The 15,310-nt window shown below is 42.4% G+C and overlaps 1 protein-coding gene across 8 annotated transcripts in view; it reads right to left on the bottom strand.

The window, feature by feature from the left end:
* The window catches only part of PALLD (palladin, cytoskeletal associated protein), a 524,810-nt gene that overhangs the window by 21,663 nt on the left and 487,837 nt on the right, over positions 1–15,310 (bottom strand). For 7 of the 8 annotated variants that reach the window (XM_039326459.1, XM_039326458.1, XM_039326460.1 and 4 more), the window contains 2 exons: positions 13,067–13,274; positions 11,029–11,194 (listed from right to left, as the gene is read on the bottom strand). In XM_039326459.1, the coding sequence (XP_039182393.1) occupies positions 11,029–11,194; positions 13,067–13,274 (374 nt within the window). Of the gene's footprint in view, positions 1–2,895; positions 8,026–11,028; positions 11,195–13,066; positions 13,275–15,310 lie in introns of those variants that run through there. The other variant, XM_039326461.1, reaches the window with a different exon arrangement.

Here is a 15,310-nt window from a genome sequence, read left to right as displayed (position 1 = left end):
GGGGCGGTTTCCTTTCTGCTCAGGTGGAAAGAGATTGTTTTCAACTAGATGCTGTTGTACTGCATCAGCTACCACACCAGTTAGTAATTTGAAAGTTGTTGGTAAGCAGGTAATTGGCCTGTAGTTACCTGGTGTTGCCCCTTTTGCTGGATTTTTCATTATTAGGTAGGTTTTCCCAGTTGTTAGCCACTTTTCAATTTCTCCTCCTTGTAGTATATTGTTGAACTGTTTGGCAATGAGTGGGTGTATAACAGTTAGATGTTTCAACCAAAACCCATGCAGTTCATCTTCACCTGGTGCTGACCAATTTTTGATTTTCTTTGCTCTTTTTTCTACCATTTTTGTTGTTATTACTAGTTCTTTCATTTCTTCTGTTTTATTTTGCATCCACCTCTTTTAACCAAGCTGTGTCCTTGTTGTATTTCTTTGGGTTATCCCATATCTGCTTCCAGAACTGCATTGTTTCTTCCTTGTCAGGTACTGACTGATTCCTTGCAGTTTCTCCATTGATGGATTGGTAGAAATGTTTCTGATTGGATTGAAATTGGAGGTTCTGCCTATAGTTTGCAATTTGAGCTTCATATCTACTGATTTTCCTGGCTATAGCTGTTATTTGTTGCTTTATTATTTCCAGTGCTTCCTTGATCTTCCTTGTTTCTAAGTGGTATTTCTTGATTAGGTATTCTTTGGTCTTCTTGTTCTTCAGCTTCTTTTCTTTCATCTGTTCTAGTTTGCTTGCATGTGATCTTAACTTGCTGATCTTATTTTCTAGTCTAACCTTCCATTTTTCTGGTGCACTGTTTGTTTTTCTTTTTGTTGATTTTGCATCCCAGGTATTCTGTTATAACTGCAGCTGTGCTGTACATTAGTTGGTTTGTTTCTTGCAGTGAATTGGTGCTTATACTTGATATTGCAGTATTTGCATCTTTTAATGCTTGTGCTAGCTGTTTCTTTGGAACAAGCTTCAATGCAGGTAGCCTTATTCTGTTGTTTTTGTGCTGTTCTAGATGCTCAGTTATTCTTTGTTTCAATTCTTTTATTTCTTTAGTTAGAGGGTTTTGTTCTTCCTGAGGAAGAGGTGCCTGGTTTCCAAATGAGAACAGTTGTATATCTCTGCTGGATTCCTTCACTGCCAATTCCCCCTGGTTTGCCTCTACATTCTGAATTACTTCTGGTAAGGCTTTGATTTCTTTGCCCTGGGTAAACCTTTGCAGTTCGTCCAATTCTGTTTCTGTGAATACTTTATTTCGTATTATAAATCGGCGTTGATCTGCTAGTCTCTGTTCTGTTATTTCTGATTCTGGATGTTGTTCTTTCCAGAACTGGTGCATTCGTTTTAGATATCCTCTTCTTGTTGGACTTGATCTGTAGTAACAGATCATTATTTCTTTGTTTTCAATCACTGTGTAGCTGCGACGGGTAAACATCTTTTCTTCCAGTAGTTCTGCAGCTGCTGGCCCTGGTTGCTCAGCCAACAGTCCTGAGTCCTGTAACCCATTTTTCACCAGATATCCAGGAACTCCAATATCTAGCACGGACCTTATTATTATTATTGCCAGCTAGGTGGTAGATCTTATCTAGAGGGGTAGTTTTAAGGCATCCAATAATAATTCTGCTAGCTTCATTCAGAGCAACATCTATTTTCCCGACATGTACTGATTTATACCAGACTGGGCAGGCATATTTGCTGCCGAGTAGCAAAAAGCTAAAGCTGTTGTTATAAGGATCCTTAGTTTGGCACCCCAGGTAGAGCTCATGTTATTTATATTTATTTATATAGGATATTTTTTAATCCACTGACCTTCAGTTTAGTGTTGGTGCAATGCTGCTTATAACTTAGGGCCCTACCCAAAGTGACCCTTAAATATTTATAGCTGTAGCAATATTCCAATAACGTCCTTGTCAGGACCCACTTTAATACCTCATCCCAAGAAAGCAGAACTCATGAAAGCAAGCTCTTCCAGAGGGAATTTTTATTAGGAGGCATACTAGACAGGATCTGAGGTTTTCCCCTTCAGAACAATAATTTGAAGTGTCTCCAAGCAAACACCACCCCATAGTTCATCCAGACGGTTCAAACTGGCCAATCTCCAGGTGTTAAGTCAATTGTGGGAAAGGGGAGATAACATCAGGCTGGCTCTGGCTGTACCTGCAATGGCTAGGCGATTCTTTGTACCTTCCCTTGAGTGTGGATAGATAAGCTGGTTACCAGAGGTTGCATTCCTTTCTTCCTCCCCCTTTTCTAGTTCAGGACTTTTCAACCTTTTCACCCATTGTACCACTTTTAGAATATGGCAATATCCAAGTACCACCAGTCGCCCAGCAAAGTGTCAAAAATTTGATAACCAAAAAAAAAAGGAAAAAAATGATAAAGATAGTCCTCAACTTACAATGCTTAATGACTGTTTGAAGTTACAATGGCACTGAAAAAGTGCCCCCCAAGCCACAGCCGAGCAAGACACCTGCCTGCCCACCCGGCAATGCTCTTCCTCCTGTCCGAGGTTTTCATTGTTGTGAGCATTTCTGTTGGGGGTTGGCAGCAGAGGTGGGGTGGGGGGTGTTTGGTTTTGGGTGGTTACAGCATGTTTTGGTCACTTCACATGACCCTGGGACACTGTGACCATCATAAATATGAATCAGTTGCCAAGCATCTGAATGTAAATCACAAGACCCTGGAGATGCTGTAACATTCCAGCTGATCGGCGCTTTTTCTGGGCTCAGCAGAAGTGCAGGATCAGCGCTGAGCTCCAGGTGGAGCCTGGCACTGATCCTGGTGCTTCCACTGAGCCCTGACAGCCCCGAAGTGCCAATCAGCTGGAAAGCGGCACTGATCCTGGTGCTTCCGCTGAGCACTGACAGCCCTATAGCTCCAGCCATCTCTCGCTCAGGCTTGTGCGATGCTGCCACCAGTTCAGCTCATTCCTCTCCCCTGCTACCACTTTCCTAGAATGGTCGCGTACCTGCCAGGTGCCAATGTACCACAGGTGATACCCGTACCACTGGTTGAAAAGCCATGTTCTAGTTGACAGTTTAAGGAGAGGAAATCACAGAGAAATAATGCAGGAAAGCAATAGAGGAAGCTAAGGCAATAAACCCACGATCATTCCTCCCCTCCCCTCTAGAAGTATGGCAGAATCCAGGGAGAGAAGAGAATGGAATTTGGGTCAGAGAGAGAAGCAAGGGAAGTATGAGATCAAACAGATATGAGTTCTGACATCCTGTCTCCCTTAAAAATATGAGAGATCAATCTGTTGAGAGACAAAACAAATAGTGAGAGGTTAGTCTGGTTTGTTCGGGTAGCCCATGTGAAACTTCCTTAATGGTTTGGGGGCTCTAACGTGACGTTTGTGCAGCCATTCATTTTGGGAGGAAGGAAGGTGCTTCCACGCTACTGAGTATTGGGTCACCCCATGGTATTTCCGGGAGTCAAGGATTTCTTTTGTTTCAAAATGCTGCTCCCCCTCAACCATAATGGGAGGGGGCAGTGGGGCGATGGCTGGTCGTAACGGTGATTGCTGCTCTCGTTTTAGTAGGCTGCAGTGGAAGATAGGGTGAATCTGCCTGAGGGTTTTTGGTAATTCTAACTCTACTATTACTGGGTTTATGATTCTTTTGGATGGGGAATGGTCTCACATATTTCGGTCCTAGTTTCTTGGATGGTTGCGAAAGGGAGCAGGTCGGTCCAGTTCATCTGTTGGAAATTAATAAAGCATCTTAGATATTGTTCAAGTATTGAGTTTGAACGTTCTGTCCCTCCCATTCATCTGAGGATGATGTCTAGATGACAGCCCCTGGGTGGTCCCCAGAAGGGATGTGAATTGCACCCCCCTGTCCGTTATTACATGTTCGGGTGCCCCATGTAGTCTATATATGTGCTGGACAAACAGCTTTACTAAGGCTTTAGTGGTTGGATTTTTGGACAAGGGATGAAGTGTACTTGTTTTGAGAATAAGTCCGTGACCACCCAGATCGCAATGTTTCCGCTACTTTCAGATAGTTCTACCATGAAGTCCATGGAGATTTCCTTCCAGGGGGCTTGCCACTGGCTGTAGCAGTCCCTTAGCAGCTGCGCAAGATGGGCAGCTGGCTACATAGCTCTCAATGTCCTTTTTCATAGATGGCCACCAGAACTGTTTTTTTAACTAGATGCAGCGTTTTCACGCATCCAAAGTGACTTGCTGGTTTTGTGTCATGGCAGAGTTTCATAAATATAATCCCCTGGGTTTTTGGGACGTACAGCTTCTCCCCCACCCATTGCAAGCCGTCAGTGATAGTGCATAAGTTTTTGTGGCTCTGGAACTATTTGTCAGTTTCTAGAGCCTTCCTGAATTCAATCCCTGCTTAGCTGGCTATCAGCTATTTTAGCTTCGCTTGAGCTCTTGTGGTTACTTGTGCTGCCAGCTGCGCTCCCGGCATGAGTGGTTTGGAGATGGTTGGCCGGGAGCTATTGTACTGGGGTATGTGGGATAGGACGTCTGCCAGGAAATTCCTCCCCCCTGGTAGGTGTTTGATCTTGAATGTAAACCGGTGGAAGTGCTGTGACCACTGGGCTTGTTTGGGGGTGAGTTTTCTAGGCATTTTTAGGGCTTCCAAGTTCTTATAGTCTGTCCAGACCTGGAACAGGATTTTATTCCCTTCTAGGAAGTGCCGCCAGGTGAGAAGTGCCCACCTCACAGCGTACACCTCTTTTTCCCACATTGCCCAATGTTGCTCCATCTCAGAGAGTTTTCTGCACGTGTAGGCATAGGGTTGCAATTGTCCTTTGTCGTTTTCCTGTAGCAATACTGCTCCTACTGCTATGTCATTTGCATCGGCTTGAATTACAAACAGCTTATCTGGGTCAGGGTGTTTTAGGACCGGTTCAGCTGAAAAAAGTCTTTTTAGTCTTTCAAATGTGGCTTGACATTCCATCGTCCAGGTTAGTGGCTGACTAGGTTTTACCGTGTCTCCTTTTGTCTTTAATAAGTTTGTGATAGGTAGGGCTATCTGGGTGAAAGAAGGGATGAACTTATGGTAGAAGTTAGTGAACCCCAGGAAGCTTTGTAGTTGCTTTCTCGTGCGGGGTGGCATCTACTCTAGCATTGCCTGGACCTTTTCGGGGTTCATTTCTATGCCTTCAGTTGATATGCGGTAGCCAGATAGTCAATTCTCTGTATGTGAAACTTGCACTTTGATAGTTTTGCATAGAGGTTGGCTGCCCTCAGTTTTTTTCAAAACTGCTCTGACTAATTTTATGTGCTCCTCTTTAGTCTCCGTAAATAGAAGTATGTCGTCCAAGTAGATGAGGACCCCTTTGTATAGGTGCTCCCTCGGTACCTCATTAATCAGCTGTATGAAGACTGTGGGGGCTCCCTGCAACCCAAACGGCAAGACCTTAAATTGGTAGCATCCCATAAGGCAGTTGAACACGGTCTTCCACTCGTCCTCAATTCTAACGCGATAGTAGGCTTCCCTTAAGTCCAGTTTTGTGAAGATTTTACCCTTCAATAGGTGGGACAGCATGTCTTTCATGGGGGGGAGGGTACAGGTTGCTTTCGCTTATGGAGTTAAAGGCGCAATAATCCACGCACATGCACAATGTACCATCTTTCTTTTCCTTGAACAGGACTGGGGCCGCTACCTATTTTGAGGAAGCTGGCTCAATGAACCCCCTCTTCAGATTCTTATCTACAATTTTTTTCATTTCTCGTAGCTCCTCGGGGCTCATGGAGTACAATCTAGGCTTTGGGAGCTTCGCTCCTGGCTTGATTTCTATCACACAGTCTGTGGGTCTGTGGGGGGATAGCTCGTCTGCCCGCTCCTCGCTGCTCGGGTATTTCGGGCAATGCTTTTTCCTCCCCCATTGCTGCTTTTTCTGGAGGGGGACTCTCAGAAACTCCCTGGGGTAGCGATCCCATTTGATCCTCTTTTGGGAACCTGAGTTCCGCCATCTTCCAGTCCACTTGGGAGTTCCATTTCTTCAGCCATGCCAACCCCAGTATTATTGGGCACTCCTTGCCTGGGGTCACCACGAACGTTATAGTCTCCTTGTGGTCCCCCAGGTTAAGATGGATCGGTAGTGTGGCTAGAGTGGCTGGCATTCCCCCTGCTATGGACCCATCAACTGACTGAAGAATATTGGTTTCTTCAGCCTCCTCACCGTAATGCACAGGGTCCCCACTAGCGTTGGGCTAATAAGACAACGCGTGCAGCCAGTCTAGTAGGGCTTTAACCTTTGCAGCTTTGGGCATGGAGGGGGCTAGGATAGACACTGTCCGGATGAGGGGCGTGATGGGTCCACTTACCAGGGGTTCATCCTCGGAGTTGTCGTCTGACGAGTTGGATGCTCCCGCGGCATAGACCGGGGTTCCCTTCCCCCATTGGGTGGAGGGGGGAAATCGATGGCCTCGGTGCCCCTCATGGCTGATTCTCGCAGCTTGGCAGGTGACCTTCCCGACTTCCTGGCTGATGTCCAGTCGGCCTTCTCCTGGGGTTTCCTCAAGCGGCATTCTGCAGCGCGATGTCCCTCTTTCCCGCACTTGAAACAGCCGGTGGTCTTCTTGGCTGTGGGTTGAGACCTTGCTGGCTCATGTGACAGCTTGGGGGTGGTTGGTTCCACGGCTTCCCTCTGCGATGTCTCTTTAGCAGGTCAATCTTGGCTTCCTCTGCCAGGATGTACCAATTGTGCAATCGGTGTGGGTCTCCCTGGGGAAGGCAGGCAGCATAGAGGTCGTAATTCAGCCCATCCTTGAAGTGGCTAAGCAGGATGTCTTCTGGCCAATTCAGCTTTCTAGCAATGGCTCAGAATTCCTGGGTGTACTTGGCCACTGGCCGTCTGCCCTGCTTCACCGTTTTAATCTCGCGGGCCTTCCGGTCTGCCAACGGGTCCTCAAATCGTCGTATAAGGGAGAACATGAATTGGTTGAAATTCTGGAGCTCTGGGGCGTCGAAGTCATGCAGGTCTACCACCTAGTCAGCTGCCACGCCATCCAGGGCCGCCTGTACAATGCGGATCCAAGCTTTGTTGGTGGGAATGTCTTGGCCATATTCTTCCATGTAGTTGAGGATTTGGGTTAAGAAGAACCCCAGGCGCTGTGACTCTCCTCAGAACTTCACGTCCAGCAGTGGGAACTTCTGGATGGATCGCCTGTTGCCATCTGTGGTGTCGTCCATCTCGATCAGCAGCTACTGTGCGGAGGGGAGTGGGGGCTGCCGCCACAACGGCTGTGGTCTCGGCTGCTTCACCTGACATTCCTGGGGCCTCGGCTTCAGACTCCCCCTCGGTGTCTCTTTCACTGCCGCCCAAGGTAACAGTGCGACTGCAGGGTTCGGGCTTTTTATCTTTGAGGGAGGGTGGATTTCATCAGGTCAATCGCCTTCTCCAGGATCCAGTTTGACTGCTCCCCGCAATTGTCCTCATCTTCGCTGAGACACAGGGACCTCTCCATCTCTTGCTTCCATCCTGGTTGGTGGCTGCCTCACCTCAGCATCACCTTTCTCAACTTTTTCTCCCACTCGTCCTTCTTGCCTACACCCATGGATCAGTGAGGCTTATGGCTATGCGTCTCCACCACCTCTTTTTCCAAGGTGTAGGATGTTTCAGAGGTGGACAGCTGGCAGGGTTCCGACCGGAGGGCCCCCCCTTTCACGGTGCCTTCCCCTTTCTCTGCACCAGTGTCCAACATGGTAGACTTTGCAAAGTCCCCCGGCAAGTTTCGTCCTTTTGGTTGACTACTATTGCAGATCCTATCTAATGTCAGGACCCATTTCAATACCTCATCCCAAGAAAGCAGAACTCATGGAAGCAAGCTCTTCCAGAAGGAACATTTATTAGGAGAAGCTGATAGTAGGCATACTAGACAGGATCTGAGGTTTTCCCTCTCAGATCAATAATTTGAAATGTCCCCAAGCAAACCCCACCCCACAGTTCATCCAGACGGTTCAAACTGGCCAATCTCCAGGTGTTGTCCATCGTGGGAAAGGGGAGATAACATCAGGCTGGCTCTGGCTGTAGCTGCGATGGCTAGGCAATTCTTCGCACCTTCTCTTGAGAACGGAGAGATAAGCTGGTTACCGGAGGTTGCATTCCTTTCTCTCCCCCCCCCGCTTTTATAGTTGACAATTTAAGGAGAGGAAATCACAGAGAAATAGTGCAGGAAAGCAAAGTGTTACATTGTAGCGATAGAGGAAGCCAAGTAATAATGCAGGAGAGCAAAGTGTTATTTTGTAGCGACAGAGGAAGCTAAGGCAATAAACCCTCAATCATTCCCCCCCTCACCTCTAGGAGCATGGCAGAACCCAGGGAGAGAATGGAATTTGGGTCAGAGAGAGAAGCAAGGGAAGTATGAGATCTAACAGATATGGGTTCTGACAGTCCTTTTCCATATAATATGCAGCTTCCTAGCAGCCTGCTTATTGCTAAGATGGAAGGCACATGTCTGAGTTTTTACTGGATTTGGCCTTAACTGGTTATCACAATAGTATCGATCCAACTCTGCCAGGGCTGCAGTTAAATGCTGTTCAACCTCCTGAAATATTTCTCCATTATAGCTATTGCTCAGTCATCAGTATACGTATAGTTGTTAGTATCCAAACATTAGTGTAAATCAGGGGTCTTCAGACTCGGCCCTTTTATGACTCATGGACTTCAACTCCCAGAATTCCTCAGCCAGCATGCCTGGCTGAGGAATTCTGTGAGTTGAAGTCCATGAGTCATATAAGGGCCGAGTTTGAAGACCCCTGATATAAATATTAAAAAGAATTGGAGCCAATACACCACTCTGTGGTAAGCGTCCCTTTGATTCTTCCATCTATTTTGCCTTCCCTGGAACTCCACAAAAATATGTGGTTCTGAAGCAGATTCCTAATGATATTTGTAAGTTTGAAATCTTTAATCATATCATCATATCACAAATATAGTTTCTGTTATATTACATTTGATATACTGGGTTATCTGTGTGGTGCAATTTTTGGGGGAGTGAAATTCAGCCTGTTGCAGTATGAGAAGGGGTTCTAGAGCTAAAGTGAGATAATGTTAACCATTCTTTCAAAGATTTTGTAGGTATGGCACATGAGAAAAATTGGTCAGTACTTCTTAGGTTATTGGCTTCTTTACCTGGTTTTAAAACTGCTGCAACCTTAGCCTTTCGCTAGATAGCAGGAATCTTACATTGTTCCAAGCATTCATTAAACATTTCTAATAGCCACTATCTTGCTTTTCGCCTCAATTGCTTATCTGTTCAATAAGGATGTCATTCAAACCAGCAGCTTTCCATGGCCTACTCTTTCTTACAGCCTCTCTCAGTTCTTCCATAGTAAAGGGGGACAATAAGTTACTGTAGTTGTTTCATCCTCATTTCTGTTGATCTTAATCTTATGTTTTGGTGGCCTTTGATCTGGGTTGCCGTTCTTAAGAAGCTGATTGGCTATTTGGTCTGCAGTCACATTGGCATAATTTCTAGAGTGATTTGGGTCATTATTCAAGTGACTCAACAATCTCCACACTTTGTGGCTACTTATGCATGTATCCAGTTCCTCTATTGTTTTAATCCAGCTTTCTCTCTTAGCTTCAGCTATAGAAGTAATTAACTGCTGGCCTGCATTCACTGTGTCCTCTACCATAGGATCAGCCTCAAAAAGAGTGAGATACTTCTGTGAGATACTTTGTTTCTGCTTAAGGCCTTGGATATAGTTGGTTTTACAGCCCTATGGGATTGGTAGCTGGGAACATTTTTACGACCACCCCAAACCTGTCGTAATAGCTTGGTTTAGCTATAAATTAACAGCACTGTCCACTAATCTCTGAAATGTAGGTCAATCAGCTTTTTTAAAGTTATACCTATGTCTAAAGGGGAAACTACAGTGGTAACCTGACACATAATTGGCCAGTGCTGGGAATTTAGACTAGGTGGGCAAACCACTTTAACACATTGTTGGATTACATGATCGCTCAGAAATATCAAATCTGGGTTATATCCCCTGCACCACCTTCCACTATTGAATGAAGCTGGTATTTTGTTGTCATGTAAAAGAGCCAGGTTATTCAAATCCTCTCACTGTATCACAGCCTCCTCATTTCTATCGTCATTGGGATACCCCCAGATATTATTGTGACTAATATTTAATATTAAATATATTAAATTCATCATCCTTGATCTCAATCCAGAAGCATCCAAAGCATAGTGAGATGCTCATTCCCACATGTAACACTTTCAAGTGTTCACAAGCTTTTGGAGGGTACTTATACAAATATTCATGAGAATTACAGTATATTCCACTTTTCCTTTAGAAGGTCTAATTGGTATACATAGCACTTCTTCCAATTTCTTTTACCACCAGAATCCTATAATATTTCATCGAACTGATGGAGTGTGACTGGTCCAAAGTCATCCAGTGAGCTTCTGAGACTAAAGGCAGAATTGAATGTACAGTAACTTTCAGAGTCCAGTCCAGCTTTCATCCCTAAATCATATTGACTCACCAGGTCAATTTGAACGTGATCTGTTTACAAAGACTAGAACTTTCAATTTATGATAAGAAGTTTCATTTTGCAATAAATATTAAACAGGTATAAACTCTTCTCAAACCAATCATGATAATTGAAAGTACTATGAGATAATCTGTATTTAGGACTAAATAAGAGATTTTTGTTTATGTTCAGAAGATAGAAAAGTGGATCATTAGAAGGTTTCAATTATAGAACTAAAATAAAAGTTCAACAGCAGTAGGAACAATGCAGATTCCTGCTTCACACCATTCATTTGATATGGAAATGTAAACTCTGGGGTATTATCATATAATCCCTATCTACATGAATTATTTTGTATAAAGCCTTTCTTAGGGTCTGAATGTTATTTTAAAATTAACAGACGTGTATAATTTACTTAGATCTCGCTTGGTTTGTCTATAAGATGACTTATTCCAGGCAATGGCAGTAAATGAATGATTGGCTCAAATTGTTCATGTATTAGATATGTATACAGTAGCTCAAGCCTTTAAATGTTCAACATAGACAAGTGACACAGTTAATAAACAGTATATGGAACTAACCTCACTCTGTCAGTGTTGTATATGAGTGACTCATTTTCCTTCTTCCAGAAAATCTGAGGTGGAGGCATACCTGAAACCCGGCATTCCAGTCGCACAGGAAACCTCTCAGCCACTCCTGTATTCTGCAGTTTTTCTATAAATACAGGTGGCTTGTGTGCTTCCTTAGCTGAAAAGACAGATTCCCCCACTCCTTATATTAGTATATATTTTGTGTATGTTCTCTTAATATTTCTTAGCACTAGAGGTACCTCACAGAGAGAAGTATTTGGAAAATGAAAATATCACTTTATTTGCTGCTGTCTAATGGGCTGAGGAAGATGCAATGTTCACACTTGTATTAGGAAAAAAAGTGAAGGCCCATGATCTAGCCAAATGGCTATGAAGAATCATAATCTTTTGCCAGAACTGCTGATGATTCTCCTATAATGAAGCACACCATCCAATTATTTCAACTTGGTTCTGTTTTCCCACTGAGAGTGATTAAACAAAAGCTCATGTAGAAGTCAGAACTTTTAATTATATTCACAATCAGACCCCAATTTCCCATTTCCCCATCAACTTCAAATTTTGCTTTCTAATTCTTTTGGGGAGGCAATAAGATATCTCGGTGGGGATATAACAGACGGCTTATAGCTTCCTTGTTAATTTCTGAAAAAAAAATGGCACTTCTACTAACAAGGAAATCAAACAGTGGTTCATTCAGTTTGGGGTTGCCACAAAGAAGAGGGAGTCAAGCTATTCTCCAAAGCACTTGAAGGCAGGACAAGAAGCAATGGATAGAAACTAATCAAGGAGAGAAGCAACCTAGAACTAAGGAGAAATTTCCTGACTATTAGAACAATTAATCAGTGGAACAACCTGCCTCCAGAAGTTGTGAATGCTCCAACACTGGAAGATTTTAAGAAGAGACTGGACAACCATTTGTCTGAAATGGTATAGGATTTCCTGCTGAAGCAAGGAGTTGGACTAGAAGACCTCCAAGGTCCCTTCCAACTCTGTTATTCTGCTCATGGAACAAGGAGCTAGACTTCTTAGCAATTTGAGCTTTCTGTTATGCCTGAATATGGCCAGGATTTCATCAAAAAAACAAAGCAGAGATTTTTTTTCTCTTATCAAAATTCATCCATAAATGCTTTCTAATAGAAAGCTACAGGTAGACACACAGGCCAAGAAAAGTTTTTCATACCTTCTGCAGGATATAGAGCTATTGATTTCTTTCTTTCTTTTAAAATATTCTAACTCTGGAGCTAGTTTTACATGAATGGCTGCCACATAATATAGTAGATAGTCTAACTACTGCAGACAATGGCCGTCTTCAAGGCTCTTTTTTGTATAAAAGTGAGATCAACTATCTCCAAGTGCCAAATTGATGGGCATCACTCAAATGCTTCCCATTGGATCATTTACATAATCACATAGCAATATGGATGCTACTCACATAAAAGCTAGTTTTAAAGATCCCTATAAACAAATGTATTTGCATTTCAAACAAATCATTTGTTGCTTACAACTGGAATAATACAGTAAAGAATTCAAATCATCAGCTGGAACACAATCCACCCAGATCTCCTAAACATCTGTTATGTAGTTCCAAAATAGTGATGGCAGCATAGATTATATTCATCCCTCTTGGATAGCTACATTTATTCAGTTATAAGAGTGAGGCTAATTTTCTTGCTTCTTGCTTCCTGTATGACACTGCTTTATAAAAAGAGGTTCCAACCAGTAGCTCCAATGTGCCAGACTGCAACTCATTCATAAACTGTCATTACATCCCAATATACACCTTAGGCACCTTCAAGATACTCATCTACCATTTCCTATAATATGGGTTTTTAATACTAGCCTGTTACAGGACTGTTACAAAGTACAAAGAGAATGGGTAGCATAATATTGCTGATTAGGCTTAAAAACAATCAGGAAACTTTTGTCAAATGGCAAAATGTGTGCTAAAAAGAATTATAGAGAAAGGAGCCACAGTTGATAAGTTACGTTCAGGCACTCAAATCCATTTTTTCAAATTATGCAAGTGTCCTACCTGCCACAATCAGTTCCAGGCTGAAGGTGTTCTGGCCAGCTCGATTAGTGGCAATACATGTATAAATGCCAGCATCCCTTGCTGTGACTGGCTCTATGATTAAGGAGTGTATACCATTTTCCCGTACAAGCATTTTGTGGGAATTATCAGAACGTATTACTCTTCCATTAAGTTGCCAGTTGATGTCGGGAGTTGGCAAGCCACTGACCTTAAATAAAATACACCACAGTCCTCAGGAAATCAAAAGTATATAAAGACTATAGAAAGGTTGTGACTATTTATTTCAGTGCACTGTATTTTGTTATGCCAGAAGACCATAAATGGATAAAAGTTCATCATCTCTTTATGCTTGCATGAGCAAACATTTTAGTATTCCTAAAATAAAACACTGGGCACTAACTAACAAAATGAAATTCAATGGAGAAAAAAGCAAGGTTCTACATTTAGGCAAGAAAAACCAAATGCACAAGTACAGCATAGGTGGCACCATGCTCAATAGTAGTAACTGTGAGAGGGACCTCGGAGTCCTAGTAGACAATCACCTAAATATGAGCCAGCAGTGTGCTGCAGCTGCCAAAAAGGCCAACACAGTGCTAGGCTGCATTAACAGAGGGATAGAATCAAGATCACATGATTAATACCACTCTTCAATGCCTTGGTAAGGCCACACTTGGAATACTGCATCCAGTTTTGGTCACCACGATGTAAAAAAGATTTGAGACTCTAGAAAGAGTACAGAGAAGAGCAACAAAGATGATTAGGGGACTGGAGGCTAAAACATATAAGGAACGGTTGCTAGAATTGGGTATGTCTAGTTTAACGAAGAGAAGGACAAGGGGGGACATGATAGCAGTATTCCAATATCTCAGGGGCTGCCATAAAGAAGAGGGAATTAAGCTATTTTCCAAAGCACCTGAAGGCAGGACAAGAAGCAACGGGTGGAAACTAATCAAGGAGAGAAGCAACCTAGAACTAAGGAGAAACTTCCTGACAGTGAGAACAATTAATCAGTGGAACAGCCTGCCTCCAGAAGCAGTAAATGCTCCAACACTGAAGTTTTTAAGAAGAGACTGGACAGCCATTTGTCCGAAATGGTGTAGGGTTTCCTGCCCGAGCAGGGGGTTGGACTAGATGACCTCCAAGGTCCCTTCCAACTTTACTACTACTACTACTACTACTACTACTATTATTATTATTATTATTATTATTATTATTATTATCATCACCGAGTTCTATTTGAATGGAGGTTCTATAACAAAATTAAATACCACAATGCACAGAAAGAAAAGATTTTATGTCTTGTGATCATTTTACATTTAATAATATCTTGATTGTTACCTTCAAGGAGGAATGTGTTGAAAAGATTTCATTGAACAAAAATTATTTTCAACTGTACACTATTCAGGAAATTAAACTCCATATTCAGAATCCTATGAATCAAATTTCAGTTGTTGAATGATAAATATCATTAATAACAATTCCTGCTTGGCAAAGTTGCTTTAGCAGCCATGTTATGAGAAACATTTTAATAGCACTCCAATAACATTCTGAGTTACCTAAATACAATTGAAATTTACTAGTTTTTACCTTTGGAAGATTTAAAAACTTTCTTAAAAGGAATATACAGGGAAAATGAGTTTTATTTAATATTTACAAAATGTTAATTTCCGTCTTTGTCACTTCTATGTACAGATACAGTATATTCCATTATATCGCTTTTCTACCAGATAACTTCTTCATACAGACCTAATATGACAAGTTACTCCAACAATGATTTTTAAGATAATATACATATATAATGTTTACTTAAGTGTAGCTCAATTTCTTATTATGTAAAATTATTTTCATATATTTGTAAAAATATAATACACATATAAAATTCATTCAATACACAAGTAGTCCTTGACCTACAACCATTCATTTAGCAATCATTTGAAGTTACAACAGCACTGGAAAAAAGGGATTTATGATTAGGCCTCACACTTACCAGCGTTGCAGCAGTCTCATGGTCATATGACCAAAATTTGTGTGCTTGGTGACCATGTATTTAGGACGGTCACAGAATCCTGGGGTCACATGATTGCCATTTGCAACCATCCCAGAGGAATGGAGGAAGCCAGAATCATTTAATGACCACGTGATTCAGTGAACAACTACAGTGATTTGCTTAACAAAAAAGTTAGCAAAAAGGTCATAAAATCAGGAACAACTCCCCTAATAACTCCTTTTCTTAGCAACAGAAAT

This window comes from Crotalus tigris, unplaced genomic scaffold (genome assembly GCF_016545835.1).
Source record: "Crotalus tigris isolate CLP2741 ecotype Arizona unplaced genomic scaffold, ASM1654583v1 scf7180000024341.3516292, whole genome shotgun sequence".
NCBI classification, from domain to species: Eukaryota; Metazoa; Chordata; class Lepidosauria; order Squamata; family Viperidae; genus Crotalus; species Crotalus tigris.
The sequence above is the reverse complement of the archived record's forward strand: the minus strand, read 5'-3'. Positions and strand labels throughout refer to the sequence as shown.